The 26,904-nt window shown below is 50.5% G+C and overlaps 10 protein-coding genes across 10 annotated transcripts; 7 read left to right on the top strand and 3 right to left on the bottom strand.

The window, feature by feature from the left end:
* Positions 1 to 161: 161 nt before the first annotated feature.
* Positions 162 to 1,420, bottom strand: PFICI_03585 (uncharacterized protein; the record flags this gene model as incomplete). Its single annotated transcript, XM_007832166.1, has 3 exons — positions 162 to 761; positions 832 to 1,167; positions 1,358 to 1,420. The coding sequence occupies 3 exons, from the start codon at positions 1,418 to 1,420 to the stop codon at positions 162 to 164; spliced, it is 999 nt and encodes a 332-aa protein (XP_007830357.1).
* A 1,556-nt stretch (positions 1,421 to 2,976) lies between these two features.
* Positions 2,977 to 5,157, bottom strand: PFICI_03586 (uncharacterized protein; the record flags this gene model as incomplete). Its single annotated transcript, XM_007832167.1, has 1 exon — positions 2,977 to 5,157. The coding sequence occupies one exon, from the start codon at positions 5,155 to 5,157 to the stop codon at positions 2,977 to 2,979; it is 2,181 nt and encodes a 726-aa protein (XP_007830358.1).
* Positions 5,158 to 7,857: 2,700 nt separating this feature from the next.
* Positions 7,858 to 9,247, top strand: PFICI_03587 (uncharacterized protein; the record flags this gene model as incomplete). Its single annotated transcript, XM_007832168.1, has 3 exons — positions 7,858 to 7,982; positions 8,051 to 8,184; positions 8,250 to 9,247. The coding sequence occupies 3 exons, from the start codon at positions 7,858 to 7,860 to the stop codon at positions 9,245 to 9,247; spliced, it is 1,257 nt and encodes a 418-aa protein (XP_007830359.1).
* A 779-nt stretch (positions 9,248 to 10,026) lies between these two features.
* Positions 10,027 to 10,951, top strand: PFICI_03588 (uncharacterized protein; the record flags this gene model as incomplete). Its single annotated transcript, XM_007832169.1, has 3 exons — positions 10,027 to 10,098; positions 10,160 to 10,551; positions 10,624 to 10,951. The coding sequence occupies 3 exons, from the start codon at positions 10,027 to 10,029 to the stop codon at positions 10,949 to 10,951; spliced, it is 792 nt and encodes a 263-aa protein (XP_007830360.1).
* Positions 10,952 to 11,866: 915 nt separating this feature from the next.
* Positions 11,867 to 13,402, top strand: PFICI_03589 (Eburicol 14-alpha-demethylase; the record flags this gene model as incomplete). The annotated part of the gene is made up of 1 exon (XM_007832170.1): positions 11,867 to 13,402. One exon carries the CDS (start codon positions 11,867 to 11,869, stop codon positions 13,400 to 13,402), a length of 1,536 nt encoding a protein of 511 aa, XP_007830361.1.
* A 1,048-nt stretch (positions 13,403 to 14,450) lies between these two features.
* On the top strand, positions 14,451 to 15,960 carry PFICI_03590 (uncharacterized protein; the record flags this gene model as incomplete). The annotated part of the gene is made up of 2 exons (XM_007832171.1): positions 14,451 to 14,596; positions 14,679 to 15,960. The coding sequence occupies 2 exons, from the start codon at positions 14,451 to 14,453 to the stop codon at positions 15,958 to 15,960; spliced, it is 1,428 nt and encodes a 475-aa protein (XP_007830362.1).
* Positions 15,961 to 17,864: 1,904 nt separating this feature from the next.
* PFICI_03591 (uncharacterized protein) lies at positions 17,865 to 19,037 on the top strand (the record flags this gene model as incomplete). Its single annotated transcript, XM_007832172.1, has 1 exon — positions 17,865 to 19,037. One exon carries the CDS (start codon positions 17,865 to 17,867, stop codon positions 19,035 to 19,037), a length of 1,173 nt encoding a protein of 390 aa, XP_007830363.1.
* Positions 19,038 to 19,475: 438 nt separating this feature from the next.
* Positions 19,476 to 20,732, bottom strand: PFICI_03592 (uncharacterized protein; the record flags this gene model as incomplete). Its single annotated transcript, XM_007832173.1, has 1 exon — positions 19,476 to 20,732. The coding sequence occupies one exon, from the start codon at positions 20,730 to 20,732 to the stop codon at positions 19,476 to 19,478; it is 1,257 nt and encodes a 418-aa protein (XP_007830364.1).
* Positions 20,733 to 21,968: 1,236 nt separating this feature from the next.
* On the top strand, positions 21,969 to 22,844 carry PFICI_03593 (uncharacterized protein; the record flags this gene model as incomplete). The annotated part of the gene is made up of 1 exon (XM_007832174.1): positions 21,969 to 22,844. The coding sequence occupies one exon, from the start codon at positions 21,969 to 21,971 to the stop codon at positions 22,842 to 22,844; it is 876 nt and encodes a 291-aa protein (XP_007830365.1).
* Positions 22,845 to 24,528: 1,684 nt separating this feature from the next.
* On the top strand, positions 24,529 to 25,781 carry PFICI_03594 (uncharacterized protein; the record flags this gene model as incomplete). Its single annotated transcript, XM_007832175.1, has 2 exons — positions 24,529 to 24,627; positions 24,690 to 25,781. 2 exons carry the CDS (start codon positions 24,529 to 24,531, stop codon positions 25,779 to 25,781), a joined length of 1,191 nt encoding a protein of 396 aa, XP_007830366.1.
* Positions 25,782 to 26,904: the final 1,123 nt, after the last annotated feature.

A 26,904-nucleotide genomic window follows, 5' to 3' on the forward strand; every position in this document is an offset into this window, starting at 1 on the left:
TCGCTGCAGTCAAATGATGATAATGATGGGGCCGATACGATTGAGCAAGTATTAGGTACTTAGACAGTCAGCTATCCGTCCCGAGAAAACGTTGGGATGCGACCAATGCCAAATTGATAAAATTTGCAAAAATTATAATTTGGAACTCTGCTAATGAATCGTCACCTGGAAGGAGATAGAATTGGAGCCTGGCTCCCTCTACTGTGCAATCTGAACTCGTTCTCGCCGTTCCAATGACCCAACTCCAGTGGGGGATCCTCGATCGGGTTCAACGGTGGCCTTTTGTGCCAAATTCTGGTATGTCTCCCACCTTTTGCCGCACTGTTGTTGCTCTCACTGCCAGTCCTCATATACGAGCCTCCATTGGCTCGCCTTTGAACGTTATTTATGAGGCGGTTTAGGATGACAAACTCAGCCTTGAGCTTGATTCCGTAGACGCACGGCTTGAAGGCGCCCTGGACATAGAATAGATCGGCGCATTGTATTCCCAGGAGGCTGATATCGAGCGCAATAATGAGAATGTTGGTCCAAATGAGCTGCCGCAGCAAGCTCTTCTGCTCATTGTTCTGGGTTTCCTGGGTGCCACGAGAGGGTACGGACCAAGAACGCTCGAGGAGAGGAGCTGCGTCGTGAAGATACTTGCGCGTTTGGTAAATGTACAGGATGCTCAGCGCCGTCTCTTGTACGAAAAATACCACTAGTTGGACTCTGTCCCAGACAATGTTGAATGAGACTAGTGACTCATTGACCGTTGTAGATTGCTACCATCAGGGCCGCATCATGTCAGAGCTACCATTGTGGCATATACGAGTACATCCTGGAGATACTTACAGCGAGAATGCCAATGACGATTGTCGGTATCGAGAACGCGACCGAGTTAAAGATAAGCACCAGCCGAATGGCTCGTAGTACCTTGGCCTCGCGCAAAAGTAGGTGAAGCCTCGAGTATAGCACCCAACCTTGGGGAACAACCATGATCAACCATGTCAGGTAGATCATGGTGATTGATGGTATTGGGTCTCTCCATATGCCATAGTCGGCGAGGATGATGAATATTGGCTGCAGAATCACGCCCCACGACGTGAGCGCGCACGACCAAAAGTACAATCCTCGACGTCTCTTGAATAAGAGGAGCAGCGACAGATTGACCTCAATTCCAATGTACCACTATGGGATCAAGAGTTAGTGATTTTCTATTGAGAGTTTATTATGAACTATAGTTTGTCTTTTTGTCACATTCCAACGATGCTGCTATGCATTACGGGCCAAACACGTGAAAATTATTTGGCTACCCAGTGCTTTGCAGTCGAACAAGCTCGGAATTGACAGAGACACCAAGAACAGAAAACAAGCTTACTGAGATGCCAATGAAAGCGGCCATCGTCATGGACGTCTGGAGGTCCACATTGATGTCGCCCATACTCGTCTGATCGTCATGAAAAACACAAGCTCTCGATATCGACAATTCTTTTGGGTGTTTGGTGGGGAGAAGGAAAGATCGGGCCCTGGAATGGATAAAGTAGTGGGTTTACTGCTCTACCAACTGCTGCCCCCGGGGTTTTGTCTTGGGAAAGCTCACAGGGTGAGACAAGGTCAGCTCGTGTAACGCCATCGGGCGTCCCAAGCGGCTGGTCTCGCCATGATGATCTCGACTCCGTATGCGCGAGGGGGGGTCTAGGTCAGCTGTGGTGCAATCATGGTTGCTTTTTTTTGCATGTGCTCATAGTGTCGCAAAGCTGAGCACCTTGTATTGGCTGCCAGGTACGAGTTACTCGAGTGTATGGGAAATGATCTTTGACAAAGTCTGATTAATTGCTTGTCAATGCATTGCAGCCCGTGTCTATCTGACGTGCTCGAAAATTGCAAATCATGCTCTTGTCAGATCAATCCTTTTCCAAAGCGCTTTTCAGGGGCAAACACGATACTTATATGTTGATCCTTCAATTTGGACGAGTGCCAGCCATGTATTCCGAGATTCAGGGACCTAAGAGAATATGATGCTGAGAACATGGCGGTTTGTGGCTGCGGGCCGGTCTACAAATTTGTCTCACATTCTAGTGCAACCTGACAATCGAGGATCAACATTGAACGAAAAGCTTCAATCAGGAATGACGAATACTAACACGTGATAACGACAGGCAGAAAGCGCCCAGATATCACCCCAAGAAAAAAACAAAACAAGAAATATTTTTGCTGAAGATGAAAATACCATGTCACTTTACCGAACCTCAAACTCCCCCTCCAGATTCACGTCATAACCGAGGGCAGCTACCAGTGTGCTACCAATCATGCCTTTACTCAGAACCTTATCGCCCAAGATGTTTCCAAACATGGAATTATACGTAAATTCCAGTGCATCCAAAACCTCTATTCTCTAGCCCGGGCAATCCTGCCTCCCCCAGATTCACATGGTAGGAATGGAATGCAAATCGCACCATCTACATGAACCAGAGTGATCTCCGCCTGAGCCAATGTAAAGAAGATATGCTATAGCCAAACAGTTGCTTTGCGGAGTGTGCCGACTACGTCAGTGCGACAGAGAGAATGGCGTTGGGTACTGCCGGCGCTGGCAAGTCCCACGGACAATCTGGTCTGAATCTTGCTGGAAGCGTCGCAGTCTCCTTCTGCGAGATGAACTCGAGGGTACCATGTGGCTGGACGCTTTGGTCATGGTATCAGGCCATTGCCTGTGGGAAATCTATTTACGCCATCGCAGTGGTGGCTGTCCTGTCGAAACAGAGCATCACACCTTACGTGTCTGGTTCGACGCATCGCCCGGGTGTAGGTGCTCAGCAAGTGGTATGCCGACAGGCGAGTTGGAAGATTCAATGGCATCGACCGTGACGGGCCTCGTTTCTGGTCGTCAGGACACGAGTAGTACTTGTCCTTCAGTGATTTCCACGGCAAGGTTGGTCGAAGCTGTATTCATTCCCCATATTTATCAGGACAATATCTTTTGGTCGGTCATTGAGCTGCTTATGAAAAGCTCGGAATGAATCTAGTCCAGGGCGTGTTTTGGTAGACGCCAATAGGAGCCGATCTTAGAGGGCTAAAGAGTAGAGCGAGAAGGATCAGACGCGCCGTGATATAGAGTATACCACCGCCGATCGTAACTATTCGGGATGCTCTCGTGCATTGCTCACGAGTTTTGTCGAATCGGTGAAACCTTTCCCTCAATCGGCCAAGGCCGCTCATAAGGTCGCCCACTGCTGTGGACTCGGAGTGCTCCTTACCCATCACTGGGGCTATTCTCTTAACATAAGAATTCTCAAAGTCTTTCCATATCTCCAACTCTTTGTCATATATGAACAGCGTCGAGATGCTGAAATCTAAGTCGACCGACTCACCAGACCATCTGATGCCTTCATTTAAATTTTTGAGCAGTCCTCGAAAGTGTGCAAATCGATTTGCGAAAAGTTCCATAGACCTTGCTGTGCGATAGAGGCCGCTTTTTTGCTCACTGTCCCTTGCTCGCTGTATTTCTTCATCCTCTGGGATCTTATCAAAACGATGAATTCCAGCTGGTCTGAGCAAGATTGCCATGAGAAAAAAGTGAGTTTCTTGTTGCCTCGATATGGAAAATCCGGGACGCAATTTGACGACTGGTTTCAGAAAGAATGGGTCCGTGATCATGTCGAGATATCCATCCGGCCATGCACGCAGGCATTCCATCTCGCTTCTCACAGCCGAAACTTTTCTGCCAATCGTATAAGAGGTCGCGAAATACGTTAGGGTCAAGCTGGCCAGAAGAGATGCAAAGGGAACAAGTGAGGATGAAATACTAGTAATCCTCCACAGTATAAGTTCTGTGCGCGTAGGAAACTCAAAATTCCATGCAGAACAGTGTAATCCCCCAAAGATGAGAGCAGAAATAGCCATCAGAATAACAATAAGTGGGACCTCTCCCTCCATATCTACCATATCGTTTGGGACACGAAGTAGATCTTGAATGCGTCTCTCACGTCGTCTTGCCCGATGAGGAGATAGCAAACGCTGCATGAAGGGCTGAGTGTAATTGAAAACCCCAGTATTGTTCTCCGGATCTTGCTCATGATCTTCCGAACAATCAAAACCTCTAGTGATGTGGGGGATCCATATTGGTTGAGATATATCCTTCGGTTTCCACCAATTAACAGCAAAGGTGGCGATTGCAAATATGGAAAATGCCAATGTGGCAATTTCGAGTTGCGTAATCGGAAGACCTGCTACCCCTCTAGCGATTACTGTCAAAACAAGTGAGGAAATTTGCAGTACAGAAAGGCTTTTCAGCAGCCAATCTGCTTTGCTTTTGTCTGCAATGTCTTCCATTTGGAGAGAAAAGCCTTTGAGCGGGTGATCGACATTACGCCACTCGTAGTGACGACTGAGTTTGGAGCCTGTGAGAACAAAAGGGCTGAAAGCGGTGTGCCAGTATGCCAAGCCGCCCATGTTGGCCAGATACGAATGAGTTAGCGTCCAAAATTGAGGCTGCTCTCTCCATCTGGTTTGGGTTTTGTCTTTGTCGCTGTTCTCGGGATCCTGTGAACTTGGGATGACAACCACTTCAGGTCTTGGATCTTGTGTATTGGTGTTGTCTATGGTAGGATCTTGTTCGTTTGAATCCCCTCGTGAACTCTCAGGGTGCGTGGGTAGCTTTGTCAAAGTCTTGCTTTCTTCGATTGTCGCGCTCGTAGTGGTGACGGACTGATCATTGCAAGGCTTGTCCTTGGAAGCTGATTCCCATAGGCCGAGACCCATCAAGCGATATAACGCCTGTACCACTTTGGATTCCTTGTCGTTCACTTTCCAGCTTCTCCTTAAGCCTGTCATGCCACCATACGGGTTCGGCGTTTCCCAAGTGATGCGGTCTGTTTCGATTGTTGCAAGTGTCTCTCTGAATTCGCGGTAGTCCTTCAAGGCCAGTCTTAACTCACACACTGATTTTGAAAAGACAAATTCAGGAAGTAAGATGGTAATAGCCATCCACTTCAATTTTCTGAGAAATCTTGTCGCGGTAGAATCTTCATGCCCAGGAACGTTCAGGTGAAGGACTGTCCATGTGCAAGCGAAGATGGTAAGAAGGCAACTATAGACGAGCGACAATGTACCCCGCTCAGTTGGAGCGGTATACCATCCCACTGTTTTGTCTACCGGGTCGTTATTGATAGCCTCAGCCATGGCCGCGGGTCTTTGGCTTGTCAATGACTCTCCTGTATGGGATGCAGAAAACGGGTTGATCGGTATGCTGTTGAGGGAGAGAAGATCTCTGTTACGCCTCAAATGTCAGAAATTTTGTGTTGTAGGCATCCCTACTGTCTTTCAGCCCTCAACCCCTAAGCGGAACCGCCAAGGCCGCCCGTGAGCAGCGTGCATTTGCAAACTGAGAGACAAACAAAGAAAGCATTTTCAGCTTTTCCAACATTTATTGGCTGTAACTGATGATGCGTGGCAGTGCGGCGCCTTGAGAGCCAGGGATCTACAGAGACCGCTGCAAGCCAAGCCCAGGCGCCATTGCTAAGCCGCCGTTGCAGGTTAATCTACATCAAATACATATGTACCTAATGTTAGGTTACGTACCTAGTAGGTACTTGTTTTATGCACGAGATACATTTTCAGCTGCTATGAATTCATCGACATTCCATTCTCGGGAGACATGAGGAAAAAATCTAATAGAATACCGGATGCTATGAAATAATGGGATTTTAATACAAGATGGGCCATGAAGTGAATTAATTGAATGATTAGGTATTCAATTTGCACTGCACGCGCGTGGAAACCCTGACCTCCTCAGCGAGGCCGGTAGTGGACCTTAGGGGGCTAGTATACTACCGCAGGGCCAAAAGTCGGCTAACAATGGGTCTGTTCCCAAGGCAACAGAATACGTCAGCGAGAAGAGCGTTGGGAGTGGGGAGCTGTAGACGTACAATAGAGACGAGCGGCCACCTAGGCACGCCATCTAAGAACTCACGTATTTATACCGATATAACCTGGCTCAATGTTGGTCAAAATAGATTGTTATGCGCGGAACTGTTTGATGTTTCTCACGAATGGTCACCTTCTAGAACCAGTTGTATCTTGTTCGAAGAGTTCAATCGCTGTTGGCATGAAGAAAGCGTAAATTTGAGGGTTGCGATCAAAGGATCAAAGTCTTGAATGCTCTTACCCAGAGGCACTCGGGACACTCGAAACTTGTGCAGGTGGACAAACTGCAGCTTTATTTATCCCTGCATCACCGTATACAAGTCCCCAACCTTGATCACAAATGACACCAACAGTTTTAGTTCCTCGGTCTTGCTCTCATTTTCGACCTTGGCGTGAATTCTCTCTCCGTGTTCAATAAAGCTTTGTCCAATGGAATATGTCTCTGCCTCCTCGTCCTCAAATTGTGTAAGAACCACCCCCTGTAGTACATAGACGACACCCGACACTGGATGGGTATGGGCTGGAACAGCGAAGCCTGGGGGTAGTTCTAGCAGCATGACGCGAGCTTCCCAGCCGGGGAGCTGTGGTAATGGCAGCGTTTGGATTGTAGTTCGGCGGATCGACATGGCGATTAATTCCCCTTGTTGGATGAAGTGATGGAAGTGATGGTTGCTTGTAGGTAAAGACTATACCGGCCATTGATTTTATGTAGCGAGCTGACCAGGCCAGTTTTATATACTTGACCATCACTGATTAAAATACTACCAGGTCGGATTTATTTTCGCGTTCATAATCGCTAAGCAAAATTAGTTGTATCTTACTCGAATATAGTCCCAATCTTGCCTCATCTGCGGGATCTTGCGGCTTATTGGATGCGGGGGATTTAGCTCCCGTGGACCACCACTGGGGAAGTACATTTGACTTGGCACGTCACTTAAATGACGATCGCAGGGCGTCAGTAGGGCATCAGGTCCTACTTGAACATTTCTAACATACCGGCAAACTCTATTGCTGGTGGTTTTGGCATTTTGACAACCGCATGAGTGTGCATATGCTTAGAAATTGGTGTATTACGTAGAAGCTTTTTGTCAGCATGACTTGGAACACAGTGAGGAGCATCGTTTACACCAGCATTCATACACCTCGAGAAGCTTTGATGTCGATTACATGAGGATCCTCACCTGATACACGTCGATAGTAATTATCATTCTCAAGTTCTCTTGGTTTATTCCTGCTTTTGAAAATACATGGTTACATATCGTGGGATTGTAATCATCCAATACTTCAGCCCTGTGGACCCCTACATGGGTTGCCAAGTAGCATGATGATCCCCAGCGGCCGGCTTATACCGAGCTTATGTGAGAGCTAGTGGACCTTGAGTTGTACGTGGAAATGTGATCTGTTGTCCAGCTCTCCAATGCGAATGGCAGCAGGCAAGGGGCCAAGCCGTTATGCTGCGCAAGGGTAACAAGTGATAAGTTGTGTATTCGAGTTGCCCATTTGCACGGACAGATTGCGGTTGGTAGGATGCTGAATCTTCATGTGTTGATACTATTTCAGAGTAATCTGTACCTTTCAGGTGCGCGGCTGCTCGGACCGAGTTCACCATCTTGGCGATTTTAAATCAGTGAATTCTTATGTAGGTATCTTTTCATTGCTTGTAATGAAAACGTCTGTGACGGCGCGTAAAACTTCGAGTGCTTGCGCGAGATAACATCATATCTGTCAGTTCTATGCGGCGTGAACATAACACCCGACGACGGAGCCATGTTTGGCCCTGCCCCGCCTGCCACCGTTGTGTTGGTTCCATCCACCCGTACCTAGTTGAGGGGCTACCTAGTTTCAATATAAATGAGAGCTTGCTGTACAGGTGTGTCTTTCAATACTCTTCCTCCCTCAAAACCCAGTATTGGCGACAAGAACATTTCATCTGTCCAGGAGAAACAAATCATCAACATGGCATCTACCGTGTCAGCGTTTTTAAGCGGCTTGCACCGCAATTGGACAATGCTCAATCCACCCGCACCGCCCAAGGAGCAAAATGCGCTGAAGTTTGGAATACTAGGCGCTGCCAACATTGCGTGAGTCTGGCGCCCAACTCTGTGCCGCAGCACCTCTACAGAATGCATGAATGACTAATAGAATCCAGGCCCATGGCTTTCATTTCGCCTGCTCAGAGTCATCCTGGGGTCATCATCTATGCCGTCGCTGCACGCGACAAGACACGAGCTACTGCTTTTGCCAAGAAGCACAGTATTCCAGTGGTCAAGGATAGCTACGATGGTACGCAACGTCAACCCCACTATCGGGCAACTCAACCAACAGCGATATGCTGACACCTTGACTAGACCTCCTCAACGATCCAGAGATTGATGCAATCTACAATCCACTGCCATGCGGGCTTCACTTCGAGTGGACTGTGAAAGCGCTCGCAAAGGGCAAACACGTCTTGCTCGAAAAGCCGTCCACCAGCAATGTCCAGGAGGCCGAGACCCTGTTTCGCCATCCTCTCCTCTCTCAGTCTGCCAAACCACCCGTGCTCATGGAGGCATTTCACTCTCGCTTTACCGCGGCATTTCACTTGTTCCTGACAACCCTAGACCAGCCCAATATTTCTGAGGCATTCGCAGTTTCTCCAATCCCGAAATTTATAGCTGCAGATGATAATATCCGCTACGACTACAGCATCGCCGGCGGATCCATCCTAGATTTGGGCACATACCCAGTGTCTGCCCTTCGTGAAGCATTTGGTGCAGAACCCACCGAGTGCACCGAGGCCAACTTGGTGCCCATGGCAGCACCCCGCGAGCGGTGCGATCACTCATTCGATGCCACCTTCAAATTTCCCAATGGCGGCATTGGTAAGATTCACGGGTCTTTGCGGACCCCTGTGACGGAACTCGGCTTTTCAAACATCACGGTGAAACACAGACCTGTCCCAGCGCCAGAAGAGGAGGATGCAAAGAAAGAAGGCACGCAGGTGACCAGGACGCGGACAGTCATCTTTTACAACTTTATGCTCTCGAATCACTACCATCGTATCGACGTGACAGACGAATTCGAGGTCACGCGGGACTCTTCCGTGGTGAAGAGATACACGCGAAAGGATTTCAAAAAGGCCTACACCTTCGAGGAGATGGGCAAGGACGCCAACAGCAATCCATACTGGTCTACTTATCGATTTATGTTGGAGCAGTTTGTCAACAGAATCCATGGCATCGAGGGTTCGGGCAAGTTCATTTCCCATGAGGATAGCATTTCCCAGGCGCGCGCGTTGGACATGATCTACACCAAGTCTGGTTTGGGGCCTAGGCCGAACAGCAAGTACTGGACGGAGAATCATTGAGTCCACCTCCCTCTCCGACTTTTCTCTCCATGGCCAGCCGTGGAACACGGAGTTATTATCAATCTTTCCCGTTCAATCGCGATAGTTCTATTGGTATAATTAGTGTCCTTCAATTACGGCTGTTTAGCTCGCGGGTGCTTCAGCAGGGTGGGGGCCGCCACGGTAATCATGAGCTGACAGTCATCAAACCATGGTGGCGTGCAGGCTGTGTCCTTTGATGTTGTTGCTTTTCAAGTAATTAGTGAGGCGTGACTGAGGCGCGGTGACGGCAGAAATGAAGAATGCCTCGTAGCCTTGCAACAAATCGAGGATATTTAGAATCGCTAAAATCAGATCTAGTATAAAGTGCATCGGATCTAAAACCAAGCTTGATCTTTGAATTATCTCGCTCTCGTATCGGGCATCATGAACAATAACTACCTCGACCTTCCAGCTATGGAAGCTCCTCATGGAGAAATCCAGAATTTGATTTCCCCTCCCAACGGGAACGATATCGTGATCGCGAGCTACACAGTGTGTATGATCATAGTCACGGTCTTCGTCTGCCTACGGCTCTATGCGAAATTCGCTCTGTTGAAGACCCCGCGCATTGAAGATTGCAAGCATAATTCTAATTACGGTCCATATTAGAGAACTGACTGGCGTTACAGATTTACTTTTACCAACCTTTGTGCGTTTATCAAAACGCTCTGACGCAGACGCAGCTTCGGGTCTTGATTTCTAACAAGATGGTACATCTTTAGGGATTATTTATTGCGCATTGTGTATACTGGTTAAAGATGACCGAAAACCCTGGCCATTTAGTTCACACGTGGGATTTTACCATCCGAGGTCTTATCAAGTTCTTTTACGTAGGTAAATTTCTGGGCTTGTTCCGTGTTTGACTGAATCAATCAGCTCATGGTCAAATAGAACGGCTTTTACGGGTACATTCTCTACGAAAGCACAATCATGGTCATCAAGCCGCTCATCCTTTTGGAATGGATTCACATCTTCATATCAGCAGCGCGCCCTCTTAAGCCTTTCCAGTGGTTGTGTTACATTCTAGGAACTTTTAACGTCCTCACATGTTTGTTGGCCATCTTGATTGACGCAACATCTTGCAAGCCGCAAGAGTACTGGCTGAACGGGACCACAAAGGGAGGCCATTGCGTCAACACAACAGACGTAGCCGTCGTCTTGGCCGCACTCAACCTCATCACAGACATGTGCATTCTTCTACTTCCACAAAGTATTATTTGGAGACTGCAGCTGTCAAGAGCCAAACGAGCTGGAGTATCACTTGTCTTTTCCATTGGCATATTGTAAGTCTGAATTGCTTGAACAAAACATCTCAAGTGATTTTGGAAGACGACTGACTGAGAAATCCAAAACAGATCCATGCTCACAGCCGCTTATCGAATATATTTGACCTGTCGATTTACCGCTTCAAGGGACATTGCATACATTTTTTCAGAGGCTGGCGTGTTCGGTCTGTTTGAAATGACAACTGCTATACTTGTCCTTACGGCACCGTCTGTGCCAAAACCGATTCATCATTTGGCTGGCAAGGCGGCTAGTTCCCTCAATAGGCTACTAGGGGCAGATATCCTGTCGAGGATCCAGAACAGTTACAAGTGGTCACATCGACTCAACAAAAATGGTGACCCCATGTCTGCTTCAAAGGTAACGTTGGCGAAGAATGAAAGAGTCTCGAGTGTTTGATGAGGCGAGGATAGAAACACCTGCGTCGACGAGTTGATCTAGGGCAGGCTTCCGCCGAAATCATTATAGGTGATAGTTTTGAGAATGTCCCAGTTTGTCAACCCCAAAGAAAAAAAGTTACCAAGCAGTTGAAAGAGGCTCGGGATAATCGAGAGCGGTGAACATGTTCGGCACGCAAGAGCGGGACGTCGGTGGCTGTGCAAGTGATGCTCCGGTCAGTAAGACGACCGTCCGATGCATAAGCGACCCTCCGTCTGACCCTCCGGTCCGTCTCCAGGCACGCAACATGGGAAAGGGGTTATATATTACAGCATGTGGATATAGTGCAACGCATACTGTCCAGGGGTAGCATGATGAACGGGTACGCGAATGGACCTCGCATCAGGTTATCGACAATGTTTAGACGAGAGGAATGCAGTTCGTTCGAAAGAAAAGACAGTCAGTATTCGCATTGTTAGTATAGAAGCAATGAAAAAAGAAGAAGAATAAGGAAGTACTCGTATGAGGTCTCCAGCATCATTTGACGGGCCGGCTATGCCAAGATATCGACTGATTCGACAGTCGTGTCTTATGGTGCAACAAGAATACGAATACGATCTGCCCCACTTCTCACAGGCCTATAGTCACACACTAGGCACTATCGTATGTACTATCCAGGTCAATTTGTGTGAAGCAACTGTATGCTCCCTGCGCCTTACAGAGACATTGGAGTAATGAGAGAGAATGAATTTGCAATTTTGGTTTGAAAAGCCTTGTGCTGTAAAAGTCTTGGCATGCGGTCCAAGGCAGACGTCAATCAAGCGATCTTGGTACTGCTGAACATACATAAGGTCGGAGTTTCCCTCCATTAGAAGGTATTGTCACCCCTTCTGCTCAATCTATTGTGACCCAGGCTTGCGATCCATTTCAGACATGATGGGCATGAATGCTGCCGAGACGTTTGTCCAATTGATTCAATATTCCATTGGTGTCCTCATTATCACAATCGCCGCCAATGCACTCTGGCAACAGATCCCCCGCGAAAAGTCGGAGCCCCCATTGGTCTTCCACTTCCTACCCTTTGTCGGAAATGCAATCTCTTACGGCACAGATCCAGTAAAGTTCTACGAATCGTGTCGCCAAAAACATGGCGACATTTTCACTTTTATTCTATTCGGAAGGAAGATGACAGTTTGCCTCGGTACTGAAGGCAATGAACTCATACTCAACGGCAAACTACAAGATGTCAATGCTGAAGAAATCTACTCGCCACTGACGACGCCAGTGTTTGGAAAAGACATTATCTACGACTGTCCAAACTCTAAACTTATGGAGCAGAAGAAATTCGTTAAATTTGGATTGACGCAAGCCGCTCTGGAGTCGTACGTGCCTTTGATCGAACAAGAGGTCCTGGCGCACCTCAAGTCGGAATTCAAAGGCACTTCAGGTCGGGTCAATGTGTCAGCAGTCATGTCTGAAATCACCCTCTTCACAGCAAGCCGTGCCCTCCAGGGAAGTGAAGTTCGAAGAAAGCTCTCTGCCGAATTTGCCGAATACTATCACGACCTCGACAATGGCTTCAAGCCGATAAACTTTCTGATTCCGTGGGCGCCGCTCCCTCACAATCGACGACGCGACGCCGCCCGCGAAAAGATGTGTGGCGTCTACATGGACATCATCAACGGCCGGCGCGAGGCTCAAGCCGCTGGGGAAAAACCAATCGAACACGACATGATCTCCCATCTGATGAGCTGTGTCTACAAGAACGGTGTCTCCGTGCCGGACCAGGAAGTTGCCGACATGATGATCACAATGCTCATGGGCGGCCAGCACTCATCTTCCTCTGCCAGCGCTTGGATCATGCTCCGCCTGGCCGCTCACCCCGACATACTCGAAGAAGTATACCAGGAACAACTACAACAGCTCGGCCCCGATACGTCGAGCCACCTCCAGTATGCCGACCTTGAAAAGCTTCCCCTCCTCAACAATGTCGTCAAGGAGACGCTCCGGGTGCACTCGTCCATCCATTCGATTATGCGCAAGGTCAAGAATCCCATAGCCGTGCCTGACACTGACTATGTCATTACCACCGACAAGGTCCTGGTGGCGTCGCCCATCATGACGCATCTTAGTCAAGGCTACTTTTCGAGAGCCGACATTTGGGATCCGCACCGGTGGGACGCCGGGCAGTCAAAGGTTGAAGAGGAGGCAGAAGAGGACATTGTAGATTATGGATACGGGGCCACGAACAAGGGAACCAGAAGTCCCTATCTGCCTTTTGGTGCCGGTCGCCATCGGTGCATTGGAGAAAAGTTTGCCTATGTCAATCTCGTCACCATCATTTTGACTCTGGTGCGCAACTTGAAGCTCGGCACGATTGATGGGAAATCGACCGTGCCGGCGACAGACTATTCTTCCTTGTTCTCCCGGCCGCCATTGACGGCCGAGATCCGCTATGAGTTGCGCGTTTGACGGGCCATCTATTGACGAATAATAATAAATCGCTTAATACATGGCAATTTCAGCTTTCGGAATGAGGATTTGAAGCTGCAGCCTCTGGGAGCAGCCTTTTGCCAGTCCATTGCTCAAATGTGCATGATACACAGCGTCGTAGGTAGTATAGGACCCCTCTTCCCAAAGGATGATGCATAACGCTTTTCGTCTTTGTGACGGGTCAGTCAGTGAATAGAAAGGAGCAGCTGAAGCAGCGACCCTGTCCTGATAACGCTCGTTCGACTGGGCGACTTGGAACAGCGTCACATCGCCAAACGAGCACGTTGTTCCCCTTGTGGGGTCCTATAAATACTACTGCACATGAGCTGCCCTACAGGCTACATACATACAGCTGCAGGGGGAGGGGGCTCCAACCGCCAATTGCCAACGAGTAAAGACACTGGCTTTTTTACCGGCTGGCCCGGCATGGGCCCCGGTCACCTTGGCTGCAACTATCACGAATCATCTTTAGGTCCAAGGTTCACGTATCCAAATATATCCCTTCTCGACCTGGGGGCTGATTAACAAAGGACAACAAAGTGGTGTCGCATCTCCTGGCATCACGTGATGCAAATGGTCCAGCTTTGGCATAGATGAGGTGGTATATGTTTGCCCAGCTGCATGCATTTCGACTGTCATGTCCCCCTGGACCATGAGCATTCCCGAACTGTTGGGTATGGTCGCGTTACTCATTGATCACAAGTGCCGAGTTCCCACCAAGCAGCAAGCAGAAGCGACATCCGGACCGCCGCCGCGGTGTAGACTCAACTGCTGTGCGACTCTGAGGTATAAAGTCCTCTGATTGCAGTCTCCACCGTTCTCCTCCCCCGCACAACAACAGCACTAGACTCGAGAGAAGGCCGTCAGCGCCAGAGCTGTTTAGTCCACTCGCCCGTATATACTGCAACGATTTGTGAGATGCAGGGTTTCCGACAAGTGATCTGAGTTCTAGCGCTCCCATATACTAGTTCAATTCACTGCCCGGAATCAACCAACCAATGAACCCCCGCAGTCCCTAGTCGCCGCAATGGGTAGCGGGCAAAGGAGCCGCTGGGCTACAGAAGGCGACTTTGACAAATGGCGGCCAACGATCACGAGGTTGTACATGGAGGAGGGGAAAGTGCTGAGAGAAGCCATGAAGATTATGGAAGATAAACATGACTTTCATGCCACGTGAGTTCTTTCATTTTATTGGCCGTATTTTGGGTATATGCAGCATAATTGGTAGTAGTTAGTGAACTAACTGGCTCCTTAGCGCAAAGATGTATAAGCAGAGGATTTTGAAATGGGGCCTACGCAAGTATAATAAGAGAAAAGCAACAGTCCCTCCATCATCAAGCGCTCATGAAGAGCCAATGGTGGTGTCCAATGTCCCTCAATCAAGCACATTGACTGTGCCCGACACTACAGAAGACAGCAATGCGGACATTACAGAGTTGAGCATTGTTCGCCCAGCAAGAATTCATACTAGGCCTGGTGGTGCGAGGATGCGGCTGAACCCCAATGCATCATCAATCTACAAACGCCTCAATACTCCAGATGACTTTCGACTGCCCGAGGAAGTGATATTACTCTCGCAGCAGTTTGGCTTTGGGCTCTTGGAGCAAGGGCACTGGGCGGACAGCAAAACCATTGGCAACCCAGAGAGTAACCAGTGGTGGGGACGAACACTGCTGGCCTCGCAATTCCTCGACCTGGGCAAGTACAAGCAGGCCTTCAAGACGTTGAACCAGAGCTTTGAGCATTTCTCGACGCTGCTGGAGAAGCCGGATCTGGCCCTGATCCAAGGAGCGTACCTAGTCGCCCTGCAGCTTGACCACCGCATCGGCGGCAAGTTCTTGTCGTATGCAGCCGAGATGGCGGCCGTCAAGTTGCCGGCGCGGCACCCGCTGCGGATCATCTTGTCCAAGCTCCGGGATGCCGGGACTCTGCAGCTCAGGCGGCACGCCCTCCAGATACTGGAGATGTACAACGAGACGCTCGAGGCTCAACTCGGACCGTCAAACTCTGCGGTTCTGCTTCTCTACGAGAACATGTACGATACGCTCGACTTTCTGAGCACCGAGAAGGAAATGAACATGGTGGGTGAGGGAATCATTGAAGGGAGACAGCTGGGCCAGATTGAGCGGCTCGACGCGGCGGGACTAATGGCCGAGGCACAGTCTACAAGATTGGCCCTGAGCTTTACATACTGGCGAGTGGACAGGGTGGAGGAGGCCGAAAAGCTCAACGACGGGGTCCTGGAATGGCTCAGAACCCACCCCAAGAGTGAACACTCGAAAAAGATTGATTTGTGGGATAGTTACTACGTGCGATTTCGGTGCAAGGAGAAGACGGGCACCAAGGACGAAGTTGAAAGAGTCGCGAGGGAGTATATCAATGTTCTAGTGCAGGAGACAGGGTGGGATAAGAGGAGGACTATTGCCGCGACTGGGCACCTGCAGAAATATTATAAAGACCACGGATACATCGAAGAGGCAAAAGAGCTTGAGAAGGAGGTTGAAGCAGCGTCTAGATCTGCCGGGCTGTTGGAGTGATATACTGTACAGCTGTGGGGCTTTTAGGGGGTTAAGAAGTCTTCTATATATAATAAAACCTGCTAATTTACAGGGCCTTCCCCACACTAAAAGCCTTCTGTGGCAAAATGTTCTTCTTAATCTAAGAGTTCTTCTCAAATCAAGAGTTCTTCTTGAAAACCCCACTGTAAGGCCGCTATAACGTCCACTATAGCCATCGGGACCACCCACTAAGCCATCCACTAAGCCATCCACTGGCAAAAAGAAAACACGCGATTTTTTTCTTTTTCTTTTGAACACAACACGATTTGAACACAAGACTTACGGATTTATATCAAATTGACAAGCTTACGGTTACGGCATTACGGATTTACGGATTTACAGTCACGATGAGGAGCTGTTTAAATCAATTGAAAAGTGGCTGCAGTGGCCAGGTTACAGTGGCTTGGGGGTCCAAGAAGAACTCTTCATTTGAGAAGAACTCTTGATTTGAGAAGAACATTTCTCCTCACTAGACTTTCAGCACTTGACAAGAGCCCAGAAGACTTCTTAGCCCCCACAATTTCCCACTACTGTAGTCATCCTAGATCAGTTGCAGCCGAGATGCAGGCGGTTTTGCACAAGGAGGAGCACAATCCTGTAGGCTCCAGAAAACCATCATCACCAAGAAAACCTAAAGAGGGACGGACATGCGCAACTATCAATCCACACTAAAAAGCGAAAGCGAGACAAAAGTCTGCAAATATAGAACTATATGACATGCATACGCGTTTTTCCAAGACATTAATCTTAAGAAATGGTCCACCAAAGAAAGATTGACAGTTGATAAAACGTTCTAGCCTAGCTTTGCCTTGCCTAGATGGTGAAGTGCCGGGGAATGTCCACGGATTTGGCGGAGGTCAGGATTCGGAGACCGAGAAGCTCTCCCAGCTTGGTGGTTATTTGGCAGGCGCTCAACTGAATCACCAGAGATTCGCAATCGAGGGCTGATCACAATCCTTTTGCCAAGACCCAAAAGAGCAGTTCTGTTGCCTGACCCCACCCGTTTTACTGCACCCGGTTAGCCTTTTGCCCACCTGAGAAGAGGTACCTGGCCCAGGTGTGCGCGGCCTCGAAGCATACGTCACTTTTATTATGGAGGAACCGGCCACTTTTTTTCGCCTCCCGTTGGCATTCTAACTGGTTACGCAAATGTCAGCTCGGCCTCAGGTGGTAGAATATTCACCTTTGTGCCTGGAGGGGGGTAGGTACTATTGGGAGAGACTTCAACAAGTCAGTTCAAGCACCTGATCATGTTGATTTGAGTCTCAGGGTCCTCCAGTTTTGTACTGTTCGGCACTGTCGGCCTGCTGTTCTCTTGTTTGCAATGTGAAGCTGCAAGATCGTCGTGGATTGATTGGAGCACCTGGCCGGCAGATCATCCGGTCCTCTGGGCCTAAGGTGGGCTCCCCCTACGGCGGGACATGGTGGGATTGTGGACCTAGACGAGTGAGACGACCACTGAGACGATGCCCAGGAGGTTTGGGAGTGACCTCAAACCTCAGACAAACAGACATTGGCCTAATCGGGACAGGGTGGGGCTTGTACAGAGGCGGGTCCTTTGTCCGTCTGTCACACTCACCATCCAACAGTGGGCTGCCATTCAGTAGTCGTCAGTCATCCATCAGTCGACTCCTTCCCGGACTTTCCATTCAATCAATCAACTTCATCCCATCCAAATCACATTCCAAATCTTCCATCTCCTTCTTTCGACTTTCCCATCCTTTTTTCTCTCTTCTACAAATCAAACAATACCGCCAACACCGCCAAAGCCGCTGTACCGTCTTTCCTTTTTCTCTCCTTTCTTTCTCCTGTATACAAACCAACCCTGCAAAACTCCCCGACATACTGCAGTTTTGCCACCTACTCTACAAGGCGCATTCACGATGCAGTTGACATCGCTGATCACCGCCGCCGGCCTGGCCGTGTCCACCACCAGTGCCTTTCTACTTCCTGTCACCGATATTTCCGACAACGATCATGTCACAACTCTTCCTGTGCCCTCTGAGACGGACTTCAAGATTGCAGTTCCAGAGACCGCAGAGGCACAGAAACTCGAGCTGCCCTGCCCGGGATGTCCTGTGCCAATCTCTCACCACAAGGGCGACCACCGCAAGCCACCCAAGGTCAAGACGGATATCCCTAGTCATCTGGAACTGGCCTTTAGCATCGACCATGCCGCCGACCACGATCGCCTAATGCTCAACGACTTTGAGCTCTATCCTCGGGGTATGAGGCTAGCTGATACATTGGGCGCACAAGTGCTCCCCGACTCGGTTGAAGGCAAGCACAAGTTGCCCGGCCACCGAAAGCAGCACAAACCCATCATTCAGCCTCTTGGATACGCCATGAGCACGGCCCCCGTTGCACAGAGCACCGATGATGACCTCGAACTCGTCCAGATTGAGCTGCAGATTATCGAAGTTGGCAACGTCTTTGTTGATGGAGTGCCTACCGTCGATATCAAGGTCATCAAGACCCCTGAGGGTGGACTCATGATTGGAGGTATCCAGACTACCGAGTCCGAGACTCTTCCCAAGACCCCCATGGATAAGCAAGAGGAATGTACTACTATGCTTTGCAAGTGGAAGGCTATGCTCTCGTCATCCATGGGTCGCTTCCGCCCTCACTGCGGTGGTGGACGCCGTCCCGCTCATGCTGCAGGACAGCTTGACGGTCACCACGGACACCCAGCATTCACTCACGGCCACGGACCCCACGGTCAGCAACACCGTCATCGCTTCAGCCATTTGCTTCGCAACATTGCCTCGCACATTCTGCTGCCTGTTGCTGTTGGCATTGCAGCAGGAATCACCGCCAGCATCGTTGGCATGATGGTCGGGACCGCCATTGTTTACCTATGGCGTGCGTGCTTCCGACGTGGCGGTGCCCGCCGCCACCACCACCGCCGCGGTCACTCGACTCACAAGGCTGCCCGAAAGGAAGCTGCCGCCGAGGATGAAAAGGCTGGTTTGATGTCTAACCAGGAGGACGATGTTGATGCACCCCCTGCTTATGTCGAAGAGGGTCTGGCCAACGATAAGCCATCCGAGAACTAGATCGAGAGGGACTCCTGTTTTCACCAGATGCCACAATACTAGGAACCTGTAGTGTCGGTCCTATATGTTCATTCTCCCAAGAAATACCCTATGAAAATTAAGAAACTTTCACCCTAGGAGACAAATCATGATGTTTACTGCTGGGAAATGAAAACCAACTGTGTTATGAATGGATTCGGGAGAGGCGTTTTTATGTACAAGAGCAATCCGGATTAAGATGAGGAGACACGGATTTCATTCCTTCCATCCCCCGTTGTACTCTGTGATAGAGTTTGGCTTGATAGCTACGTTCCTTTGAATGATACCACCTTTGCAATGTCTACTACCATGAGCATGCCCCATCTGAATGCCCTGGTGCCCAGTGTTCATATATGAGCCGCAACGCCAGGCATCGACCATACAAATGAGTGGCGCCCCAAATAACAGATATGAGTGTCATTAACGAGTGACGTGGCCGAACCAGTCCATGATCTTTGCGTTTGCGTAACTAAACGCACCACTGTGACAATGTGCAGAAGCGGCATGCTTGTCCCCGAACGATACCAAATATGCATTTGCTCCAATAGTTTGCGCAACGCGTTCCGGCTGGCCGGCAAAGAATATGTCATCCAGGGCTTCGGCGATCAAGGCAGGTATTTTGATCTTCTCTGCGATACCGCCATCAAGGCTCATCTTGTCCGTGATTTGTAGAATCTCAAAGGCTGACTGACGCTGGAATGAGAACTTTGCGTGATCATGGAACCAGCGCCGGTTCGTGTTTTGTGTATAGTCCTTTTCAAAGGCCGCGTCACAAGCCTCCCGGTCACCACGTCGGAACGCCGCCATTGCGTCCGGGAAGATCTGACCGATGCAGTCCTGGAAGCTCCAGACGCCATCAATACACATGACGGCAGCGAGACGGGGCTCAAAGGCAGCGGCGCGCGCTGATAGATAGCCGCCCAGGCTCCAGCCAATGAGGCCAATCTTTTTGAAATCGATAAAGGATAGCTGGGACTTTGCTTGCTGCTCCTCAATGTAGTCGAGGATCGGGCTCACCACCTTTTCCCACTCGGCAATGAAGCCGACCTTTTGCGTGTGCAACAGGCTCGGCTGGCCGGGCCCTTCGTAGATAATCACATTGTATCCGCGATCGAGGGCGGGCACGGCAAAGGCGTGATATGTCTCCTCGTAGTTGCTGTCAAAGCCGCCGCCGACGAGCAGAGTCGGGCGGGGAGGACTCTGGGAGGAGGAGGATCCCGCAGCGACGACGGTGGCCTGAGGAGGAGCCTGATAGATGATGATGGGCACGTCGAATCCATTGCCCGTCTTGACCACGGCGTGCTGTCCCGGGACCGGCAGGAGCGCATTGGCCTTGTCAAAGTACTTGCGCCAAAGGTCAAACGACTGCCGGAGACGGGGATCGGCCTGGTTGCCGTGAATGAAAAAGTCGGCCACGAAAAAGTAATGGCTGGCCCGAAAGTACATGTCGCAGAGGCTGGTTGGGGACATGGGGATCTTTCCATTATCCTCGTTGGCGGACGAGAGAACGCGTTGCGCCAGCGCCTCCCACTCTTCGTACCAGCTCTCCGGGTCGCCGGGCTTGATCTTGGGCAGGATGGCGAGCTGCTCTGCCACGTCACTGCCGCCGTAGCGGGCGAGGCCGAGCGAGCGCAGGGCTTCATAGTGAAAGTTTGGATCTTCGGATAGTTTGTTCATGTTGGGGGATTTGCAATGTATAGTATTGCTTGAAATAAATTGATCCAGCGAAAACGCATTGGCGTGCCTCTTTATATACTGACTTCTATCACCACCACGTACACTTTAGATCAGAACATCCCGCCGCTCGCGGCATTATATTTCCCGTGATTTCAAACACAACGCAATGTTGTACATTGAACCAGATCGCTTACTCACGCGGCGTCATGACGACTAGTACCCAGGATTTGATCGTCGAGCAGAGCTCCGACGCCTCTCATCGATAGAGTAGTATCAACTCGCCGTTGAACAAGAGCGACTGGGCCGAATCACTGATTCTGATTCCTAGGACGGTGCGAATGTTCGGTCCGAACCATGTTCGAGTATAGTCTCGCGCTTATATCCAAGGGGCGAGCTGCAATGACCTTTCGTGCTAAGTCCGTATGGTCCTGAGTAAGCTTAAGTATGGGGGTAATAGTGCAGCATCGGCGCGAACGGTGAAAAGCCTCTGCAAGGTGTCGCCCCCAGGATTATTATTAACTCTCGCGCACCTGTCTACAAACACTACAACTTTATCTCGTTACATTGCGCCCCAAGCTAGAGTTTGTAACTTGGGATCTAGTGGGAGCGCTCGCAATCAGTCATCAAGCAGGACTGTGATATCGGCCCGAGCGCAGCAATTCGGGCTTGACTATTCGGATATACGATATGTGTTATTTGAGTCCGGCTTCTTGTTATTGATGTGCTGCGTAGCTAGAGGCGCAGTACGCGCCCATGGTAATCACCGCTTGACACCTGCGGGTTCTTTGTTCATTGTTTCTCTCGGAGAATAAGGCATTCGAAATCATATAGTACGTACAGTATCGCGAGACCTATCACAGCCCACCAATTCTCCTTTCACGATCAATCCCGGCTAATTTGTCAGTGCTGGGCAAATTTCGTGGACAGACTTCTTGGCATGATTTTAGCCTAGGCAATCATGGTCGGTATACGCTTTGAGCCGATACCATTCTTATAAACTGGTGCAAGAAACGGATATCTGGCAATGATGGCACTTGATTCAATCAAACTTGCATCCTGCCTATAATGTGAAGATACCACACGGCCATATGGCTTCGGCAATTCATTCACCAGCAGCGTCACTGCCATGATGGCTCACCACGCAATGGAATATTAAAAGGATCACACCACGGCAAAATGGCTTGCTGATTCCAGGCAAGAAATATTATTTATCATAGGCATTGAGAGAGGTCCACCATGCATGTCGCTACTGTATATACCGTCATGTCGCTGGCTGTTCCGACTGCGGCAGCATGCACGCGAGATCTCCTTCAGAACGCAACGGCCGAGTATGTCAAGTCTCAGAGCTCGGGTCACATTGGCATCTCTGCACTTTCCAGCAAAGTCAACTACACAGAGAATGACGTACCAGTAGACATCAACACGGGAGTCCTGACGCAGCCCCTCAAGATTGATTTCAACCGGAGCACGCACGACACGACCCAGTGCGCCACCTTTACCGAGCTCATTGTGACGGACCCCAAGCACCCCTACGTCATTGGCACGCGCATGGTGTTTACCGACGACGAGATCACGACCGTCGAGTCCATCGTGACGGATGCCGGCGACTGGCTCTTCAACGCGACGGGCTACCTCTACTGGAACGCGCAGGAGAACTGGGCGCCCATCCCCGCGGACCGGCGCGACACGCGCGCCGTCATCCAGGCCGCGGGCGACGCCTACTTTAACCGCTTTGCCAATGTCAACGTGACGGTGCCCTGGGCGGCGTCGTGCGCGCGTCTCGAGGGCGGTCTCTATACCGACACCAACCATACGGGCGCCGAGACGTGCGGCTTGGGGCTGCCCTCGACCATCAAGGTGACGAACCGCCGGTACGTGGTCGACGAGGAGATGGGGACCGTGGATATTTTTCTGGGTTTCCCGGGCCTCGATCGCTCAGTGGGTCAAAAGCCCGTGCCGGATAGCCACTTCTTTAGGGTCGAGAATGGCAAGATTAGGTACATTCATACTGTGTCGGCCTGTTTCAATGCTGGGTGCGGCGAGAATGGGACACTGCCGCTTTCACGTATTCGTCGGCCCATGTCGGTCAAAGACTCGAGACGATTGTGGTGATGAGCTGGCAACCTTGATGAACAAGAAGAACTTGTCTGGAGTTACCTAGAATTGAGGACAATCTCAATATCCTTATTTCAGCAGCCACACGTGGCAGGGTCCAAAGCTCGGCACTGCAAGCTGTACCTTACTTGGTGGACGCCGTCTAACATTTCAGTTCCTAGTTCTCATTCATTTTGCAATGCAGTTGCTGTACGTTGTGCGTGAAAGAACCACGTGTTGCTATGATCGTATGTCTATGCCGTGACTATGACGCGGATACTCGACATATCCATGCAGGTGGCCATGAAAAGCACATTTGGATGATTAAGCGCGCACATTGTCAAAGTGATTTATTCCGCACAAGCATTTTAACAGATGAGTTGGACAGATGCGGGACTAGATGGACAGTCACAAATAGGCTGAGATCGGTCCTTGCATGTGCATACGGAAAGTCTTGCAGTCTTTTCCAGGCCTCCCATAGATCGGCGCAAGAGGCCACACACACACAGAGAGAGAGCGAGAATGCGAATCCCCCAGGCCCAACTAAGCTCATCAAGCTTGTTCAGATCCGGCATGTGTTCGTTGCCAAGGCGCCTGGTCAGCGGCTGGCTGCGACCCCAGACGGCCGTATGCGGTGACTTGGGGTATTATAGCGGACACGATATAGTATAGGCCCGGCCGCTAGGAGACGAGGTTTCCCCACAAACCTGGGGTTGGCAGTCGCTCATTGACGGCATTTCTTGCATCTCCCCTTTCTTATTTATTTTTTTCTCGTGGGGCTCGGTTCGTCCCTCCGCATTGGGCCGATAGAACCACCGAGACTATCCTCCATTTTCGCTGGCCTTTACACGCTTCTGTCCTGGTATTCCGCTTCTTCATACTATTGCTAGATGCAATGGCGGAGTTTGTTCCAAGTTATGGGTTCGCAATCTGCAAAAGCACGTGGTTCGGAAGCAAGCGAGCTGACAAAATCTGGTACTGGTAACTAGGAATAGTCACACCCAAATCCAGACTCCCATATAGTTCTCTATTACATCTCGGCCTTTCTCTTGCTCACGTGGAAGACTATCACATTCCGGGCGCTTTCCTGAACCAAGTTCTGCCCAAATAAGCCGGGGGCTGTTCTGTGGTTTTCGGCCTTCATTCGGCCTTCTTGCCCGCCCCTACTAACCATTTCCGCCGCAATATGCTGAAAAGAGTTCCGGCGCTCTTCGAAAAGGTAGTAGTAGAGCCGCTGTCTGCATTTTTTCATCAGTCTATGGCTTTGTACTTGTCTGAAAATAGTTCAAATTCATGACACTTTCCGCCCCTGGATTCGGGCCTTTTGACAACGCAACCTCATGTACCCCGTCGAGGAAGCATGGCACGTGGGATATCGTGTGCGACACAACTCCGCCGCCATGGGATTCGCTGATCATAGTGGAAAGTGGAGCAGAATGATAGGTTCTCCAGTACTGGTCAAGCAATTTTGGCATGATGCTAGGCAGACTGCTTGCTGGCATTCTAGTACTGAACCACGGCTGGCTGCTTGGCACGATGTCGCTTGCCATGTTCCAACTCATCGTCGTCTCCAGTGGAGCGGCTTAGTCGATAGAGTATAAGTAGACGCGCACCTTCCCGTTCAACAATATCACCGGAGTAAGCGCATCACGAACGCTGCAATCAATATATCCTCTACTCGGGCCGAGTATTTCCAAAAACAATGGCTTCGTCTATCCTTTTCTCGTTGATCTTTGCCTCTTCGGTCGCTGGCCACGGGTACCTGACTATTCCGTCCAGCAGAACCCGTCTCGGATTCGAGGTAAGTCATTTGGTCGCACAAGCATGAAGATCACTGCCCAGTTCTAACTTTGCGTAATATAGGCTGGTACCGACACTTGCCCAGAATGTACCATCTTGGAGCCCGTCGCTTCCTGGCCCGATCTTGATGTTGCGCCCGTCGGCCGCAGCGGCGTGTGCGGCTATAATGCTCGCGTCAGTGTCGACTACAACACGCCTGGCGCCTCTTGGGGCCAGTCCACCGTCGCCACCTACACGCCGGGACAAGTCGTCGACGTGCAGTGGTGCGTGGACGCCAACGGCGACCACGGCGGCATGTTCAGCTACCGCATCTGCCAGGACCAGGACATTGTCGACAAGTTCCTGACCCCCGGCTACACGCCGACCGACGCCGAGAAGCAGGCGGCCCAGGACTGCTTCGACGCCGGACTGCTCGAGTGCACCGACGTCTCGGGGCAGACGTGCGGCTACAACCCCGACTGCACCTCGGACCAGGCATGTTACCGCAATGACTGGTTCACCTGCAACGCCTTCAACGCCGACAGCCGCCGCGGATGCGAAGGTGTCGATAATGCGGCCCTCAACTCTTGCGCGACGACCATTGCTGGCGGGTACACGGTGACCAAGAAGATCAAGATTCCAGACTACAGCTCGGCGCACACCCTGCTGCAGTTCAAGTGGAACTCTTTCCAGACGGGTCAGATTTACATCTCGTGCGCCGACATTGCCATTAGCGGCAGCGGCAGCGGTGGCGGATCCTCCAGCTCAAGCTCGACCTCGACGGCCACCTCGACGACCCTGTCCACCAAGACCACGACGACGACGTCGTCGACGTCGACCTCGACGGCCTGCAGCAGCAACGCCGCCACCGTGGCCGTGAGCTTTGCCGAGTCCGTCACGACGGCCTATGGCGACACCATCAAGCTGGTGGGCTCCATTTCGCAGCTGGGCAGCTGGACCGTGGCCAGCGCGCCCGCCATGTCGGCCGCCTCGTACACGGCCGCCAGCCCGCTGTGGACGTACACGCTGTCGCTGCCCGCGGGCACGGCGTTCGAGTACAAGTTTGTCAAGGTCAGCTCCTCGGGCGCCATTACCTGGGAGAGCGACCCGAACCGCTCGTACACGGTGCCGACTTCGTGCTCGACCACGGCGAGCGTCAGCGCTTCATGGAGATGAGGCTAAAGGACAAGATACCGGGTGTATCAAGATGGAGACTGGAAGATTCACTGAGGAAGATACCTTGCTGTACGGAGTATACATGGAGGGATGGCTGGATGGTTTGTTTGGTTGGCTTGTTGGGTGGTAGACATCATAGCATACTTTTTTCCCCCTCAAATTGTTCCTTTTTTCCACTCGTACAAATGCGAGCACTGGCAGAGCGGTATGACGTTGTAACGAAAAAGAAAAGATGTGACGCGTCCTCGGTGTAAAGTCATTGCCCCTTTCGTGAAATTCTATTCAATTTGGTACGACCCCCAGGGGTCCCAGTGCAATGCAACTGTATATGTGTTCTAGCGTTGCGCATCCTGGTGCAACATGAGTGCACGAGTACTAGCATTAGCATTGGTTTATACGTAAAAGAATCAATCCGCCGCGGCTCAGCCGTTGGTGGTGATTATAGACTCCGTTGGTTGACCCTGGTTAAGTCTGTTCGACCTGGAAATTGGAGATGGGCCAGGGGAGACTGGGGTAATTGGTGGTGATTTTAGGCTCGGGACTAGAACCTTTTTAAAAACTCTCTTCAAAATCATTTTTGGGGATGTTTTAAGCATATTCAACGTGGGAGAGACTATTTATCAACAACTCAGCTTTGATACATGTAAATCGAAAGATAGAATAAGCCTTATACTGTTCGTAATCACCAATATTATCATTGAACGGTGATGGCGGCAGTCATATTTTGAGCCCAGCAGATTGGCTAGATCCACAGAATCCCACTAGATTCGAGCAACCCAGCCGAGTTTCACCATCACGACCAGGGGAGACCCCCGAGTGCCGGGATGCACCAGGTCCTCGGGGTGATCCCTCCGTTTTGTTTATAGTAGTTGACGGCAGGAGAGTGCCGAGCCATCAGACGACGCCTCCATTGCCAGCGCTCACCAGCACACTTCTAGCCCCGGAGCTCATGCTGACCAAGACCCGCGGTCCGGGGTCGAGGCACTCTATTCGCGGACACGAAGAGAACATTGACGGAAATGGAAAGGGGGGCATCTTAGTCTTGCGATGGCCGTTATGGAGAAAATAGCAAAAGAATGCGCCCACTGAGGCTCTGCCCGTTGTCGATGTCGCGTTCTATATA

Source organism: Pestalotiopsis fici (genome assembly GCF_000516985.1).
Source record: "Pestalotiopsis fici W106-1 unplaced genomic scaffold PFICI_Scf_2, whole genome shotgun sequence".
NCBI lineage: Eukaryota > Fungi > Ascomycota > Sordariomycetes > Amphisphaeriales > Sporocadaceae > Pestalotiopsis > Pestalotiopsis fici.